General features: G+C 53.1%; 1 protein-coding gene, 1 long non-coding RNA gene and 3 other non-coding genes across 5 annotated transcripts; all 5 read left to right on the forward strand.

The window, feature by feature from the left end:
• The first annotated feature begins 8,855 nt into the window (after positions 1 to 8,855).
• On the forward strand, positions 8,856 to 11,363 carry LOC133755792 (heat shock 70 kDa protein 1B). The gene has a single exon (XM_062185870.1). It carries the CDS (start codon positions 9,088 to 9,090, stop codon positions 11,020 to 11,022), a length of 1,935 nt encoding a protein of 644 aa, XP_062041854.1. The 5' UTR covers positions 8,856 to 9,087; the 3' UTR covers positions 11,023 to 11,363.
• A 3,388-nt stretch (positions 11,364 to 14,751) lies between these two features.
• LOC133756821 (uncharacterized) lies at positions 14,752 to 17,209 on the forward strand. Its single transcript, XR_009865541.1, has 5 exons — positions 14,752 to 14,837; positions 15,021 to 15,063; positions 15,267 to 15,305; positions 16,716 to 16,844; positions 17,036 to 17,209. It is a non-coding gene; the product is annotated as an uncharacterized LOC133756821 (long non-coding RNA).
• On the forward strand, positions 15,126 to 15,187 carry LOC133757247 (small nucleolar RNA SNORD48). The gene has a single exon (XR_009865621.1). It is a non-coding gene; the product is annotated as a small nucleolar RNA SNORD48 (small nucleolar RNA).
• Positions 16,566 to 16,632, forward strand: LOC133757244 (small nucleolar RNA SNORD52). Its single transcript, XR_009865618.1, has one exon. It is a non-coding gene; the product is annotated as a small nucleolar RNA SNORD52 (small nucleolar RNA).
• On the forward strand, positions 16,878 to 16,960 carry LOC133757275 (small nucleolar RNA ZL8). Its single transcript, XR_009865646.1, has one exon. It is a non-coding gene; the product is annotated as a small nucleolar RNA ZL8 (small nucleolar RNA).
• Positions 17,210 to 17,526: the final 317 nt, after the last annotated feature.

Here is a 17,526-nt window from a genome sequence, read left to right on the forward strand (position 1 = left end):
GTTATAGTTGACCTACTTTCTGTGTACCGTTTGTCTCTATGGATTGACGTGGGAAGCTACACATCTACATTCTGTGTCTATTTCTCTACAAGAAGGGGGTCATGTGGGTTGTGTCTTTGGGGCTGGATGGTTCCCAAGACAGAAGCCCAGTGACGGGCTTGATTGCTATCTAAGGTGACTACAAGAATCCCAGGAAGATTTTAATCTGATTAATTATAAAGTTAGACTTTTTAAGATGGGTTTGGAGTTCAGAAGATGGGTGGGCTGTCAGGTACTTTTATGGGGAAAGGGGACCAGCGAGAAGAGCGCAAGAACAGTGACTTCCACAGCAGTGAGAGGGTTCGGGGAGCAGCACCTTCCTCCGCCTCATGTTACAGGATCTTCTTTTCTTCTCTCTCCTTTTACTCATAGTTTCTCCAACAGTATTGCTTTCTCCTCGAGTGCATTCATTTGGTATAATTCTAAATTTATCCAGAAGAAAGCAAAAGAGTTAACATAGGAGGCCCACAGGCAGCCGTTCTTAATAACTAAATTGCAAAAGCTGCAGTGATATGGGAGCCCTATACTTCCAGCCATGTCAAAAAAACTAAATAAATAAAATCAACAACAACAACAAAAACCGTAGGGACCGAGGTTTTTATCTGCTTGCTGCTTGCTTGAAGCTGTTTTTCTTATCTTTTTCCAATCAATCATTAAACAGATAAGTCTCCATCTGCTTATCTTTAAAGCAGAACTACTGCCTGTTTCAGAATACGTGCTCAGAAGTTTGCTCCACCTCCCCCCCCCCCCGCCTTTTTTTTTGCAGGAGACCCCACACTATTGCATCTGACAACCCAGTCATTCCTACTGAGGCTGGGAACCACTACCAGTTTGAGTTACTTTCAGCTGAACCTAAGAACTGTTACAAGATCTCTAGGCACAGGCCATTCAGTTCAAACTTTCCATGTTCACAGTGAGCACCAAGGATCAAGGAGGTTCCGAGGCTTGATCTGGTAACCCAGATGACAGGTGAGCTTCAGTGAGGGGACCTATGTGTCCTCGCACTGTGTCACAGGCTCCCTAACCTGAGTGTTTCATTCTCTAAAAGGAGGAAAACCGGCTGGGCTTCTGGCTCAGCCCCCACATGAGCAACATTCCAGTCCAGGCTGGTCTGCTTCTGATCCACCCTGCCAATGCAGCTGGGAAAGTAGCAGAAAACAGTCCAAGTACACAGGCCCTGCCATCCACTTGGGGGACCCAGATGGAATTCCAGGCTCCTGGCTCCAGCCTCCAGGCGTGGCCCAGCCATGACTATTGCAGCCATTTTGGAGAGTGGATGGTAATGAAAGGTCACTTAGTCTCTCTACGTGTGTCTTCCCCCCTCTGTGGGTACTCTGCCCTTCAAATAATAAAGGAAAGCTTTCAAAACAAACGTAAATAAGAGGAGGCAAACAAATAGGCACAGAGGAAGGGGGTGGGAGTAAAGGCCAGGCCAGTGGAGCATCCTGAGCCCCTGGGTGTGTGCCTCCCCAGGCTCCCCCTCCCCCTTCCAGCTTCTCCTAGCCCAGCCCCCACCTCCCTACAGAAGAGGCTGGCAGGCAGAATCAGGAGAAACCAGGCACAGCCCCGGGCCTTGGCAGGGCTGGCACACGGTTCACAGAACCTTCTGGATGCTAATGTTGAGTTCTGACTCAGCCTGATATCCCAGGGTAGGGGTGGGGTTGGGGTTGGGGTTGGTGCCTGGGGTGGAGTCCTTGTTTGTTGAGGAGTGTTCTAATTATAACGACAGGACTGTCCCGCCTGCCTGCCTGCCCGACCAGAGGATTCCTGGCCCAGCCAACAATAGGGCAAAGCAGGCCAGGCCTGAGTGACTGGGACGCAGGGGGCCGGGGCAGGAGGCGGGGCCCCGGTGGAGCAGGGACCTGGAGCCCCTGTTTTCCGTGGGCGGTCGCCTCCCCGCCGCCTCCAGGCCCTCGGCCCCTGTGGACCTGTGGCAGGGAGCGGGTCTGCATCCCCCAGCTGTCCCGGGAGCCGACTGTGGACCTGGCCCCTGCTCCCCTGCGGTGCCCTCTCCCTGGCTGACACGGGTGGGCGGGCAGCGCCGGGCGAGGATTCTGCCCCTGCCCCCACTGCGCCCCGCTCAGGAAACGTCCGTTTGGGTAGCGGTACTAGGAGAAGGAGAGGGGCCGAGCTGCACGGGATCCCCTGGGGACAGGCGCAGAGACCACCTAGAGGGGTGACCGCCAATCCCGGCTCCCCACCGACCCAGCCCCAGCTTGTCTTTGAGCTCCAAGTCCTGTTCCTTTCCACTTCTCTCACTTTTAAGAAAGTGAATTTTAGGGGCCGGCTTGTGGTTAAGCCCACGGCTGGTTTCCTCCACTCTGGTCTAGCTCCTTTCTAATGTGCCTGGGAAAGCCCAGGTGGGAGACCAGGATAAAGCTCTGGACTCCTGGCTTCCTTGTAGCCATTTGGGGAGTGACCAGTGGTTGGGAGATCTCTGTCTCTCTCCCTCCATCTTGGTTACTTTTCCTTTCAAATAAATAAACATTTAAAAGGAAAAAAGAAGAAAAGGTGAATTTTGTGTAGCCCTGGTACTTTTCTCAGGATCTTTTCTTTTTTGAAGATTTTATTTGAAAGGCAGAATCAGACACAGAAGCACACAAAGAGACATCTTCCACAGCTGGTTCACTCTCCAAACAGCCGGGGGGGGGGGGGGGTGGCAAGGTCAGTCTGAAGCCAGGAGCCAGAAGTTTCTTCCGAATCTCCCACTAGGTGCAGGGACCCAAGCATCTAGGCCATCTTCCCCTGCTTTCCCCTGGGCACACCGGCAGGGAGCTAACCTGCCGCACCACAGCAGTGGCCCTTTTAGTAATCTTTTGAAGATTCCTAATCTTATGAAGATCAGGAATCTATCTAGTTATGAACAAAGCAATATTCTGTGTTGAGATGCCTTATACAACTATTCTTAACTACCATAGTCTCCTGTCTTCTGAGGACTAGGAGACTAGCGTAGGAAGACTTAGGTGATTGGAATCAGGGAAGATATTTGATTTTTAAAGATTTGTTTATTTGGGGGCTGGCACTGTGGCAGAGCCATTTAAAGCCTGGACTTGCAGCGCCAGTATCCCATATGGGCACCAGTTCAGGTCCCAGCTGCGCTGCTTCTGATCCAGCTCCCTGCTAATGCACCTGGGAGGGCATGGGAGGATGACCGAAGTGTTTGGGCCCCTGCACCCAAGTGGGAGACCCGGAAAAAGCTCCTGGCTCCTGGCTTCTGGCCTAGCCCTGGCTGATGCAGCCATATGGGGAGTGAACTAGCAGATGGAAGACCTCTCTCTCTCTCTACCTCTCTTTACCTCTGTCTTTACAATACATAAAATAAATCTTTTTTAAAAAAGATTTATGTATTTGAAAGACCAGCATTGTGGCATAATGGGTTAAGCCACCGTTTGCAGTGCTGGCATCCCATGTGGGTGCTGGTTTGAGTCCTGGCTGTTCCACTTCTGATCCAGCTCCCTGTTAATGTGCCTGAGAGGGCACCAGAGGATGGCCCAAGTACTTGGGCCCCTGCACCCACATAGGACCCTCAGATGAAGCTCCTGGCTGCTGCTTCAGCCTGGCCTAACCCTGGCTGTTGCGGCCATTGGGGAGAGAACCAGTGGATGGAAGATCTCTCTTTCTCTCTCTCTCTCTCTCTCTCTCTCTGCCATAAATACATAAATAAACTAGGAGAGAGAGAGAGGGAGAGAGAGAGAGATTTGTTTATTTGAAAGCATGACAGAGAGGGAAGAGAAAAACAGAGAAGCCTCTATCTGCTTGTTCATTCCCCAAAAGCCTACTAGAGCCAGCGTGGGCCAGGCCTAGGACAGGAGACAAAAACTCCATCTGGGTCTCCCACTGGGTGACAACGACTCAAGCACCTGAGCCATCATTTGCTGCTTTTCTGGTGCATCAGCAGATAGCTGGATTGGAAGCAGAGTTCCCAAGGATTAAATAGGCCCAGAGATATGGGGTGTAGGTGTCCCAAGAGGTGGCTTAACCTGCTGTGCCACAACACCCACCCCAGGTATTCAAATTCCTTTCCACACTTATAGTTATTTTTCCTGATGCCCCTCCTCTTTCTTAAAGTCCCTCTGCTACCCCAAACATCACTTCTTCCATGGATGGCATTGAATAGTTTTTGCTAATTCTACCATTCCCTCAACTTGACTTCCATGAGCTTATAAAGTGAACATAGTCTGCTAGGGTACACTGGCAGGTAATAACTGTCAGGTTTTTTTTTGTTTTTTTTTGTTTTTTTTTTTGACAGGCAGAGTGGACAGTGAGAGAGAGAGACAGAGAGAAAGGTCTTCCTTTGCCTTGGTTCACCCCCCAATGGCCACTGTGACCGGCGCACCGCGCTGATCCGAAGGCAGGAGCCAGGTGCTTATCCTGGTCTCCCGTGGGGTGCAGGGCCCAAGCACTTGGGCCATCCTCCACTGCACTCCCGGGCCACAGCAGAGAGCTGGCCTGGAAGAGGGGCAACCGGGACAGAATCCGGTGTCCCGACCGGGACTAGAACTCGGTGTGCCAACGCTGCAAGGCGGAGGATTAGCCTGTTGAGCCGCGGCGCCAGCCATAACTGTCAGTTTTTTAAGCACGTCTGGATAACCTTAACTGATCTGATCATAGGAGCTCTTTTCTCAACTCAAAGTTATTTTAATCTCTATCTCTAATGAGAAGTATTTGGTAGGTCCTTCCCAATATGCACCCCTTCCTAACCACCCTCTCCCAACCCCAAAGGAGTAGTATTGGCTGCTGGCTTAACAAGTCACTCTGTTATCTTCAGGTGAGAGTCCCAAATGCTACTGTAGGTCTAGTGGATAGAGGGCATCCTCTAACAAATGCTTATACCCAATATTTACACTGTGACAAGATCCCCAGTGCTACAGTTGAACTACTATGTGGGTGAACTGTGCCTCTATAGGCTCTATAGGAAAAGGAGCATCTCTTAGATTTCTTTTCCAGTTCCCAACTGCCAAAGCAGAGTGTACCTGTATGTGCCATTCCTGAAATTCTGCATTTTATTCAACATTCAGTGAAGGTTTGTTGGGCTTTGGGTTATGTACCAATAAATAAAGTGCTTTTATGTTATGTTGATAGTAGTGATTTTTTTTTCAAAAGAAGTATTTACTTATTTGAAAGGCAGAGTTAGAAAGAGAGAGAGAGAATCTTCCATCTGTTGGTTCACTTCCAAATAGCCTCAATGGCCATGGCTGAGTCAAGCTGAAGCCCGGAACCTAGAACTCCATCTTGACCTCTCATGTGCGTCCAGGGGCCCCAAGACTGGGCCATTTCCAGCTGCTTTCTCAGGCCCATTAGCACAGAACTGGATAGGAAATGGAACAGGCAGGGACTTGAATCAGTGCCCATATGGAATGCTGGCCTCACAGGCAGAGGCTTAACCCTCCTGCCACAATGAGGGCCCTGTTTTACTGTCCTTTGTTGAAAAATTCACTAATATAAAATTAACCATTTTGAAGTGTGCCATTCACTAGTATTTATTTTATTTTTATAGAGATTTATTTATTTATTTGAAAGGCAGAGTTACAGTGAGGCAGAGGCAGAGAGAGCATGAGAAAGCAAAAGTGAGAGTGAGAGAGAGAGGTCTTCCATCAACTGGTTCACTCCCCAGATGGCTGTAATGGCCAAAACCATGCCAATCTGAAGCCAGGAGCCAAGAGCTTCTTCCAGGTCTCCCACACAGGTGCAAGGGCCCAAGGACTTGGGCCATCTTCTACTGCTTTCCCAGGCCATAGCAGAGAGCTGGATTGGAAGTGGAGCAGCCAGGACTCAAACCAGCACCCATAGGGGATGCCGGACCTGCAAGCAATGGCTTTACCCACTACACCACAGCGCCGGCTCTGTTCAGTGGTATTTAGTACCTTTACAATGTTATCCAATTATCACTTCTATGCAGTTGCAAGATATTCATCCTTTCTGATACAACCAATTTTTATATTTAAAATTTTTAAAGTTTTATTTATTTGAAAGGCAGATTAAAAAGGGGGAGGGGGACACAGGAGAGACAGAGATTTCCCATCTGCCGGCTCACTTACCAAATGGCTGCAGTAGCCAGGGCTGGGCCGCGTTGAATCCAGGAGCCTGGAACTCTGTCCATTTCTCCTGCATGGGTGTCTGGCAGCCAAGCATTTGGACCATCTTGTGCTACTTTCCCAGGTAAATTCACAGCAAGCTGGGTAAGAGGTGGAGTAGCTAGAGCTCACATAGGATGATGGCGTCCCAGGCCATGGCTTAAGCTGTTGCAATACACCAGTCCTACAACCAAGTTTCAAAGAGGTTTACTACCTAAAGCTGTGGAGGGCGTTGCTTCCAGGATGTCAGGATATAGGGCATAAAGCTTCTCAAAGGCAAAGAAGTAGGGGTGGGCCTTATGGCCTAATGGGTTAAACTGGTACTTTGCAGGTCTGTATTCCATGTTGGAGTCCCAGTTCAAGTCCTAGATACTCCAGTTCCCAAGCAGCTCCTTGCTAATAATGCCTGGGACATAGCAGATGCTGCGTTAAGTGTTTCAGCCCCGACCACCCACATGAGAGACCCAGATGAAGTTCCTGGGTCCTGGCTTCTGCCAACTGCACAGTGAGCCGGCTCATGAAAGATCTCTCTTGCTCCCTCTCTGTCACTCTACAGTTCAAAAAATAAAAGTTTTTATTTTATTTTATTTTTAAAGATTAATTTATTGGACGGCACTGTGGCCCAATAAATGGAATGGAAGACTTTCTCTCTGTTTCTTCCTCTCTCTGTCTCTGTAGCTCTACCTCTCAAATACATAAATTCTCAAGGAAAAAAAAAAAAAAAAAACCAGGGGAGACGTGTCCTGTACTGCAGCTCTGGGAAGGAAGAGTGAATACAGAGTGCAGTGGTGGTGGGTGACAGTGAGGATAACTGTGGAGGAGGAGGAGGTGGCTCTCAGAGGGAGAAGGTGAGACCAAGGACTCTGAAGTGATAACACTCCCCGATTAAGATGAAAGTGCGGGGAATCCCCAGCCAGGGACCGCAATGCAAATGGAAAATTCCTCAAGTCTGACCTGACTAGACTAGGTGCTGATTCACTGGAGCTGCGTGTGTCTTCACAGCAGCACGCCTGCCTGCACAATGCATGGAAGTGCGCACACACACACACACACACAGGATCCTTACCGCTTGCAACATAGGTTTAGATCAGCAAATGGGGGCATACATAATTGAACATCCTTGGATCCCAAGAAAAAATATTTGGATTGTGGAAATGAAAGCAGAGACAGGCACACAGAGACAGAGAGAAGGAAGAGACTGGGAGACAGACAGGCTGTACCTGAAAATGCCAGCTGAGCGGGAGCAGGCTTCCTCCCACCTGTGCATACAGACGTGTGCGTACAGCAGAGGGTTTGATTTGCTCATGGGTGTCAACTCAACACCACTACAATGTCCCTCACAGTTTCTATTCGGGTGCCTAACAAGGGACCTTGTGTTCCCACAAAGGATGAAGAACAAAAAAGGCAAATTAGCAAGTGTAACTGCGTTCAAATAGGAGGAAGGGGATATTCAGAGCATTGCTATGCAGGATAAAAACCTAAGTGGGCGAATTCAATGCATGACAAATCACCCGGTATTACAGAGCTAGAACTGGAATTTGCCCTGCAACCCCTTCTGCCTCGCCCTGAGAGTTTGCCAAAACCAGGCCCTTGACGAAACGCGGTGACCCATAGTATTGGCTGTAAAAGCCTGAACGTTCCGCCAAGCCAGGCCACCACTCAGTTGCTTTTAGACTGAAAGAGAACAGTGTAGCTGACACGAAGGCAGAAGATCGAATGGGGCTCAGATGATGAACCTTTGCCACCCTAACCAAGACGAAATAAACCAGGAATTAAAGTAACACAGAAAGGAGGGAGGGGCTGAGGGGACTAGGCGGGGTGGGGGGTGGGGGGGTGGGGTGTTCGGGACGCCACCTAGGCTTTAAAGACCACGACGGTCTGCGAAAATTTTTTTGTGCTAACCTCCGGTCCAGTCCCAGGTAAGAGGAGCGACTGACATAGCGCTGTCCTCCCCCACCTCAGCGCTCCTCGTCCTCGGTCAGAGCCGCCCCCGCATCCTAACACCTGCTGTTCACGGGGTCGCGGGTCTTTTCTACTCCAGCATCCTGGCCCGATATTCCACACTGAAGTGAAAAACAGTGTCCGAAATTACACTGCACCGTTCCCTCCGTTCCCACTTTAAAACTACGAGGAGAGCGCTCCGAAGGGAGGGGCCGGGAGCGGAGGGAGGGAGGGGCAGAGCGCCCCTCGGGCAGCGCCCCCCATCCGGACCCCGGGAAGGAGACCCGAAGGCGCCCCTTCCCCGACGCCCCCCACCCACAACGGGCCCTCAGAGCGTCCACAGCTCGCCGAGCGCCGTCTCCTGCGGGAAAGTCCCGCACCCTCTGCGCTCTGGGAGTCCGCGCACCCGCGGAGCCCTCAGTCCCCCCTTAAACCACGGAACCGGTGTCAGGGCCGCAGCCGCAGCCGCCCCGCGGTTCCCGCATTAACACTAAGGGGTCCAGGCACCGCCGCCGCGCAGGCGGAGCCCGCAGCCGCCTCCCGCCCCGCCGCGGCTCCCCCGCCCCGGGGCTCCGGGCCGCTCCAGGGACTCCCAGAAGCGTCTGGAAAGTTCCGCGGAGGGCGGGCGCCCCGGTCTCTAACGGGTGCCCGGGAGCCCGAGGGCGGGGCGCGAGCCGAACCCCCTGGAAGATTCCAGACCGGCGGCCGCCCCGAGCTCGCCGATTGGCCGAGGCGGCGGCAGGCGGGGCGCGGCCGCGACGGATAAAGGCGGCTGCGGGCGCCGGGGCGAACGGCAGAACCCGGGCGGCCCCCGACCGCGGCTGACTGCAGCGCACACGACCGCGACCCTGCTCGGCGGCCGGACCCCCAGGACCCCCAGCGCCAAGCCCGCGGCCCCGCAGCCTCCCAGGCCCCCTCTGCGCGGCGCCGTCCGCCTCCAGCTCCCGGCAAGGACCCGGCTCGCAGCCGCCTTCCTCGCCCGCCGCCCCCAGACCCCCGGCTCGGTGCGCGGCCGAGAGCGCGCGGCAGCGCCATGGCCAAAGGCACGGCGATCGGCATCGACCTGGGCACGACCTACTCGTGCGTGGGCGTGTTCCAGCACGGCAAGGTGGAGATCATCGCCAACGACCAGGGCAACCGCACGACGCCCAGCTACGTGGCCTTCACCGACACGGAGCGGCTGATCGGCGACGCGGCCAAGAACCAGGTGGCGCTGAACCCGCAGAACACCGTGTTCGACGCGAAGCGGCTGATCGGCCGCAAGTTCGGCGACCCGGTGGTGCAGGCCGACATGAAGCACTGGCCGTTCCAGGTGGTGAGCGAGGGCGACAAGCCCAAGGTGCAGGTGAGCTACAAGGGCGAGAGCAAGGCGTTCTACCCGGAGGAGATCTCGTCCATGGTGCTGAGCAAGATGAAGGAGATCGCCGAGGCGTACCTGGGCCAGCCGGTGAGCAACGCGGTGATCACGGTGCCGGCCTACTTCAACGACTCGCAGCGGCAGGCCACGAAGGACGCGGGGGTGATCGCGGGGCTGAACGTGCTGCGCATCATCAACGAGCCCACGGCGGCCGCCATCGCCTACGGGCTGGACCGCAGCGGCAAGGGCGAGCGCAACGTGCTCATCTTCGACCTGGGCGGGGGCACGTTCGACGTGTCGGTGCTGACGATCGACGACGGCATCTTCGAGGTGAAGGCCACGGCGGGCGACACGCACCTGGGCGGCGAGGACTTCGACAACCGGCTGGTGGGCCACTTCGTGGAGGAGTTCAAGCGGAAGCACAAGAAGGACCTGAGCGGGAACAAGCGCGCGGTGCGGCGGCTGCGCACGGCGTGCGAGCGCGCCAAGAGGACCCTGTCGTCCAGCACGCAGGCCAACCTGGAGATCGACTCGCTGTTCGAGGGCATCGACTTCTACACGTCCATCACCAGGGCGCGGTTCGAGGAGCTGTGCTCGGACCTGTTCCGCGGCACGCTGGAGCCCGTGGAGAAGGCGCTGCGCGACGCCAAGCTGGACAAGGCGCAGATCCACGACGTGGTGCTGGTGGGCGGCTCCACGCGCATCCCCAAGGTGCAGAAGCTGCTGCAGGACTTCTTCCACGGGCGCGACCTCAACAAGAGCATCAACCCGGACGAGGCGGTGGCCTACGGGGCGGCGGTGCAGGCGGCCATCCTGATGGGCGACCAGTCGGAGAAGGTGCAGGACCTGCTGCTGCTCGACGTGGCGCCGCTGTCGCTGGGGCTGGAGACGGCGGGCGGCGTGATGACGCCGCTGATCAAGCGCAACTCCACCATCCCCACCAAGCAGACGCAGGTGTTCACCACCTACTCGGACAACCAGCCCGGCGTGCTGATCCAGGTGTACGAGGGCGAGCGGGCCATGACGCGCGACAACAACCTGCTGGGGCGCTTCGAGCTCAGCGGCATCCCGCCGGCGCCGCGCGGCGTGCCGCAGATCGAGGTCACCTTCGACATCGACGCCAACGGCATCCTGCACGTCACGGCCACCGACAAGAGCACGGGCAAGGCCAACAAGATCACCATCACCAACGACAAGGGCCGCCTGAGCAAGGAGCAGATCGAGCGCATGGTGCAGGAGGCCGAGAAGTACAAGGCCGAGGACGAGGTGCAGCGCGAGCGCGTGGCGGCCAAGAACGCGCTCGAGTCCTACGCCTTCCACGTGAAGAGCGCCGTGGAGGACGACGGGCTCAAGGGCAAGATCAGCGAGGCGGACAAGCGGCGGGTGCTGGACAAGTGCCAGGAGGTCATCTCCTGGCTGGACGCCAACACCCTGGCCGACAAGGACGAGTTCGAGCACAAGCGGAAGGAGCTGGAGCAGGTGTGCAACCCGGTCATCAGCGGGCTCTACCAGGGTGCGGGCGGCCCCGGGGCCGGGGCCGGCGGGGGCTTCGGGGCTGCGGGCGCCAGGGGCGGCCCTGGGTCCGGGCCCACCATCGAGGAGGTCGATTAGGGACATTTCCTTTATTTCACTAATTTGCGATATAACTGGGACTGAAAGACTTTACTGTTGTCCTTTTTTACTTAAGTCACCCGTCTACTTGGTAAGTTGCTTTTAAAGTTATAACTTGATAGTAATTAGCTCTTCTTTGTTATTAGTTCGTTGTAACCTAGATATTCGTTGGAGTTTTTGTAGTTAATCTAAGTTTGTACTGTAAGATTGTCTTCTTCCTCTCAAATGAATCAATACTGCCACCGTCTGTACAACTTTGCTTTGTAAATCATCACAGTGTAGGGATGCTTATTTTTATATTTTGTTTATTCAGCTATGATTAATAAAATACTGAAAATGTTTGTCTCTTTGTGTTTCTGGAGGTGTAATGGAGTCGTCTTCTCTATTTGAATTTTTCTCTTGATCAAAGGGCCATGCTGCTGAGCAGTATGGGTATTTGGAGTCATGGCCATGGGTATTTTCGTTGTCTTAGTTGTAAGGTGGTAAATGACATGCGTTACAGATGGTTTGGTGCCTAAAGTTTTTCTCCACTTCCTGGCCCCTGTTGGCATTCGGTGGTTCATGTCAGGCTGTGTGTGAGGCTTGTACCCCAGATTAAGCTCTTTTCCCTACTTAATAATGGCCTTCAAAACTATAGCAGTGTAACATAATAGTAAATTTAATTGTGAAGAAGGGAAAGAAAAAGTGGTAGGCATAGAGCCAGAGAGATCCAGGCAAGGTCAAGGCAGAGTCTTCCCTGAGGGCTCCTACTGCAGCCACTGGGTGTCTCTAAGTCTCCACCGGCCTGAGAGAATCCTGACTTCTCTCCTCCCCTATACTCAGCCTGAAAGATTCCTCCCGAATCAGACTGATTAACGTTCCATGTTATATCGGTCACTGAATCCTTACCCGGTGGCAAAATCAAACATTTTAGCAATGACAAAGTACAGGAAATCCTCTTTGAAAGCTTATATAGGAAAATACAGCAAAAATTACTTTGGTTTCTGAGCCAATTTTCAAAGGTAAATTATAACGTGACAGCCTCTGACCACAGCATATGCTGAATGGTTCTGCTGCAGCAGGAAGTGGGGCTTTCTCTCTCATTGTTTGTTTTTGGTGGTTTTTAGTTTGTTGTTAATTGACAGGCAGTAGAAGGAACAATTCTTCAGCTTCAAGCCATTAGAGCCATGGTGTTCTACCCTAATGGTATAATAAAATCATTTGGGGGAAAAATACAAATACAAATCCCAGGCTAAATTAGAATCTGTGTGGGCCAAAGTGGTATTTTTATTTAAAACTGCCCAAGTATTTTTTTAAGATTTATTTTATTTATTTGAAAGGCAGAGTTACACAGAGAGAGAAGTAGAGATGTTCCATCTGCTGGTTCACTTCCCAAATAATCACAATGGCCAGGGCTGGGCCAGGCTGAAACCAAGGGCCAGGAGCTTCATCCAGGTCTCCCATGCAGGGACCCAAGGACTATGGGCCATCTTCCACTGCTTTTCCAGGAGCATTAGCTGGGAGCTGGATGGGAACTGGACTCAAACTGGTGCCCGTATGGGATGCCAGTGTCACAGGTGGTGGCTAAACATTATATCACAACACTGGCCCCTGCCCAAGTATTTCTAATGTGCAGCCCAAGTTGAGAGAAGCCAGTAAACCAGAGGCTGCTCCTGACTTTATGTTTAGGAGGACTAGGAATTGGGGAAAGGAAGTCAGGAAAATGTGAGTGCTCCATGGAGCAGTGGCTGGTGGGTAAGAAGCAGTCTGCTGGAGCTTGAGGCAGCAGTCTCAAGAGGCCCATCAGCCATCAGAGGCCAGGGAGCTCTCCAGCAGCAGTTTAATGAGCGGGAAAAGAATCCCAGAGGCTGAGTAAACACACTCATGACTCCCTTATTAGGGAATGGATTCAAATGGAAGCAATGCCAGGATGTGAGAAGTCATGGCTTATTTGTACACATACACAGCATGGAGCTTGAAACACTTGGCAACATCAGCCCCCGGTGGAACTTGGCCTATAGGAGCTGAGAAATGTATCAAATAAACGGCGGAATACCAGAGGCCTCTTGGAAGGTTTTTTTGGGTGTTTTTTGTGTTTGTTTTTTAATGTAAGGCTGAAACCTTGAGGGAAGAGGAAGGACATGAAATAACTGCAGAAGGAAAGACGTTTCCTGTGCCCGCAGTGGCCTCTGTCCCAATCTGAGCCGCGGCTTCTTGGCACCTGTGTTATGAAACTGAAAGGGTGTGACTGACAGAGTATGACAAGGGTCCCCCAATTCATCCTTTTGTATGTGACTTTCTCAGAGACGAAGGAAAACATGCCAGCACATCACCAGACTCGTGCTTCTACACGCAAGGGTCCAGGAGGTGGGATCTGGATGACATCTGCAGTGGCGGGAGCAAGGGAAGAGCACAGGGCTAAGGAAGAGCCCCTCGAGGGGAAGGGACCGGCCTGGCTGTTGCCACTGCACACCAACTGGGCTTGCTCCCAATCCCCGGGGACCGGCGCTGGGCAGAGGGTACTGAGCACTCGCACCATTTTTGGTCAATTCCCAACCCACTCACTGCACATAGACAGGGCACAGTGCAGGGGGCTAGGGAGTCATTGTGTAACGGGGATAGCTTTTTAGTTTGGGAAGGTGGAGATGCGTTGCAGGACAATGTCCATTCTCCTGAATGCAGAACTACATTGAAAAGGATGATGGCTACAGTTCATTATAACAATTTGTTATATAAAGACCTAGAATGGAAGAGTGTGAAGTTTCTCAACACAAAAACTTGATGTTTAAGGAGATGGGAATACTAATTGATTTGATCACAGCACACTGTACACGTATCAAATTATCACATAATAAGCCCTAAATATGTACAATTACATAAAATGTTTTTTAAAAAAAGTGTTTTTATTTGAGAGTTAATGAGAGGGAGAGACATTAGTCTTCCATCTCCTGGTTCACTCCCCAAATGACCGCAACGGCTGCAGCGGGGGCCATCCGAAGCCAGGAGCCTCCTCCAGGTCTCCCACGCAAGTGCAAGGGCCCAAGGGCCATCCTCCACGGCTTTCCCAGGCCACAGCAGAGAACTGGACAGAATTGCAGCGGCCGGGTCTCGAACCGGCGTCCACATGGGATGCCGGCGCCCACAGGCGGAGGCTTAGCCCAACACACCACAGTGTCAGCCCCAATTTAAAAAATTTTAATGTTAAGATTATTTTCTAAAAAGACTCTTACCAAATTTTATATTTCAACTATATGCAAATAATTATGCAGCAGTATAATAAAACTATTTTGAATATTTAAAAGATACGAAGCTCAATACGCGTAACAGGTCCGCCGGCTCAGCGCGGGAGCCAATTCCGACTGTGGCGGCACCGAGCGGTGGGTGCTGCGGCGCGGGTCGGACCCAAGCGAGGACAGCCGATAGCGGGCGAGGGCGCGCGGGGTCCTCGACCTCGCGAGCCGCGGCTGGGGAACGCGCCGAACTCTCGCGAGACCGGCTGCGGGGGACTTTCTTCTGCCTGTCTTCCAAAATTTACAGAAACCTCCCAGTATTAGCAGCATGCCTCTGAAATGATGTGCAACATACTTTCGAGGCCTTTATTTCCTGTGTTTTTATTCGTATTTGGACAAACGATGGGCAAAATGCTGCACGTGGAGACAGGCATATAAGAAGACAGCCATGCCCACCAGGCCCCCGATCCGCGCCGCCATAAATAGCCCCCGCCTGGCTCGCGCCCTTCTTTGTGCGGTGGATGCCGGCTGGGCTGCGTTCAGTCGTTTTGCTATGGAGCACGGGGCAGGCGGGGGGCCCGACTCGGCGCGGACTGGCTTGCATAGGTACCGCGGGGCGCTGCTGGGGTTGGGGGCCGCACTCCCGGGCTGAGCAGGATGAACGACTGTTAACAGACTAGAGTTTCTGAGGTCTCTGTGACGCCACTGCTTGTATCTGACCCAGCCCGGGTCGCAGGCGGGAACGCCGGAGTCTCCCCTTGCTCTGCTAATTCCTCGACTTGGTTCTAGGTCCCTGATGCGTGCCGGCCGCTCCGCAGCGACGTGATGGCCGGTGAGTGGGTCCCGCGGGCGGTGGCGCGCTCGAGTGCCTGGCGGCCTTGTGGGCAGACGAGGGTTGATGATGACCCCAGGTGACTCTGAGTGTCTCGCTGAGGCCAGCACCGCAGCGCGCTGACGGCCCCTCTACCTCAGGTTCGGGGAGGTTGGTGGCTGGAGGGCTCAGGTTAGTAATCTTTCTCTTATTTCCCTTACTAGGGGATGTGAGGCGTCCCCCGGTGTTACCAGCGGGAAAAGGTGAGTGTTGCCTGCGGGAGCCCTCCTGCTCGCTGACCATCTCGTCCCCACGTTTGTCCTTCGTGGGGGCGCTCTCGAGGTCTGTTTTTATTATTTTTTTTTGAAAGGCAGAGTGACAAGTCTTCTGTCCCTTGCTTAGCTTCCCCGGGCTGAAGCCAGGAACCCATTCCCTCCACGGTGGTAGGAGTTCCAGTACTTAGCTGTCTTGTGCTTCCCAGGCGCATAAGCACGGAGCTGGATTGGAAGCACAGCTGGGACCCTGGTATGGGATGCATGCCGTACCATCTGTGGGTTAACTCAATACAACACAACCCCCGTCCCAGATCTGCCCTTTTTTATTTGAGAGGTAGGAAGAGAGAGGTCTTTCATCCGCTGGTTCACTCTGGAAATGGCCAGAGCTGTGCCGATCTGAAGCCAGGTCTCCCACGTGGGTGTGGGGGCCCAAGGACTTGGGCCGTCTTCTGTTGCTTTCTGAGGTCATAGCCGAGAGCTGGATCGGCGGTAGAGCATCCAGGACTTGAACCAGCACCCATATGAGATGCTGGCCCCAGTACCCTGCATTTTTTGCTCACCCTCAAACCTGTCTGCATCACCCATTTTTCTGTTGTGAGCCCAAGTGTATATGGCGCCTCCCAGTGGCCTTAGGTTTTTTTAATAAGATTTGTTTATTTGAAAGAGCCGTAGAGATCACGCATCTGCTGGTTTACTGTTACGGCCAGGGATGCCCCAGGCCAAAGCCCTGATCCAGGAATTGAGTCTTGGGTGTCAGTATGGGTGGCAGTGGCCCAAGCACTTGGCCCATCTTCTATTGTCTTCCCAGGCACGTTAGCAAATAGCTGAATCAGAAGCAGAGTGCGCAGGACTTGAACTGGTGCTCCGATGGATGTTGGCATAAAAAGTGGCTTGACCTGCACCGCAGTGCAAGCCCCCGTCCCTGGCAGGAACTCCAGGACTTACCCAGCTTCTATTTCCAGGCGCGGTAGCTGGGTGGGAAGCAGACCATCTGGGGCTCCTGGCACTCTGATGGGATGTGGCTGTTCGTTCTGGCTTAATTCACTACTCCACAGCCCTGTCCCAGTTCTCCCTGGTTCCTGATGAGCACATGGTACGGTGCAAATATTGCGCCTGGTGATTTTCTAAGCACCACTTTGTGGATCTTACTTCCTGTGCAGCTGTTATTGCTTATATCCCTGGCTTCCTTATTTGTTAGAGGGTACTGTCTCTTCCAGATGGCATCCCTTGATCCAGGTCTCCCTAAACAGGTATGATGATTTCACAGACTAGAGTCTCTGACCCTGGTCCTGATGTCAAAAATGAGTTCTGACTCGTTTAGGAGACCGGACACGGGGGTTTCTGCCAGGGCTGTGTCTCCTTGTTGGTCTCATGGTTGCCCGGTTTTCATGTCTCTAGGATGAGAGCTCTGGAAACAGCCAGGGCCGGTGCCCCCTGACAGACTGAACGCCTCAGTTGTGGCTGGGCTGACTGCTGGTTCGTCCTCGGGCTGTGATGAGTGCAGAGCCGGCCCTCTTGAGTGCAGTGGTGAGTGTTACTGGCTTGGGCTCCCAGCACAGCACACAGTGGTCGTGATGACTTGGTTGGACTAGAGTCTCTGAGCTTTCTCTGAGGATCTTTGAGACCACCTGATCCACTCTGTGCTTCCCCCACGGCCGGGGCTGCTCACTGCTGGTTGCCAGCATGGTTCTAACACTTGTTCCTTTTGTGGACTTCAGGAGTTTGCTGACAAGGATGGGGCAGACCATAGGAACTCAGCGTCTTTGGCGTTTTCCTGAGTGACCATCAACGAATGCAGAAATACTAGAAATTTTGAGGCCCCTGCATGTCAGCTGGAAAGGTTATGAGTACCAGTTTTTGTCAAAAAAATTTCAATAAAATAAGTAAAACAAGTAATGGATTGGTCTCAGTGCAAACAAGGCGCCATAGCGCTGGCCCACAAGGCAGTAATTGAGGGAAGTGGGAGGTGGCATCACACCGGGGAACAGTCACCGCGGTTGGCACCAAAGTGTTTCTTTACAGACAGGTGTAAAATGGGATTACCAGAGTACTTTCATGTCCGGTATTAACAGTATTCCCAAAGGCTCCTGGTTGTGTTTCCGTGTGAAAACGGGGCCCCTGACAGCTTCCCAGGTGAGTGTGACAGCAGGAAGCTGCAGCCCACTGCGTACCCTGTGTGAGGTGAGACAGCAGCATGAGAGTGCAAATG

This window comes from Lepus europaeus, chromosome 3 (genome assembly GCF_033115175.1).
Source record: "Lepus europaeus isolate LE1 chromosome 3, mLepTim1.pri, whole genome shotgun sequence".
NCBI lineage: Eukaryota > Metazoa > Chordata > Mammalia > Lagomorpha > Leporidae > Lepus > Lepus europaeus.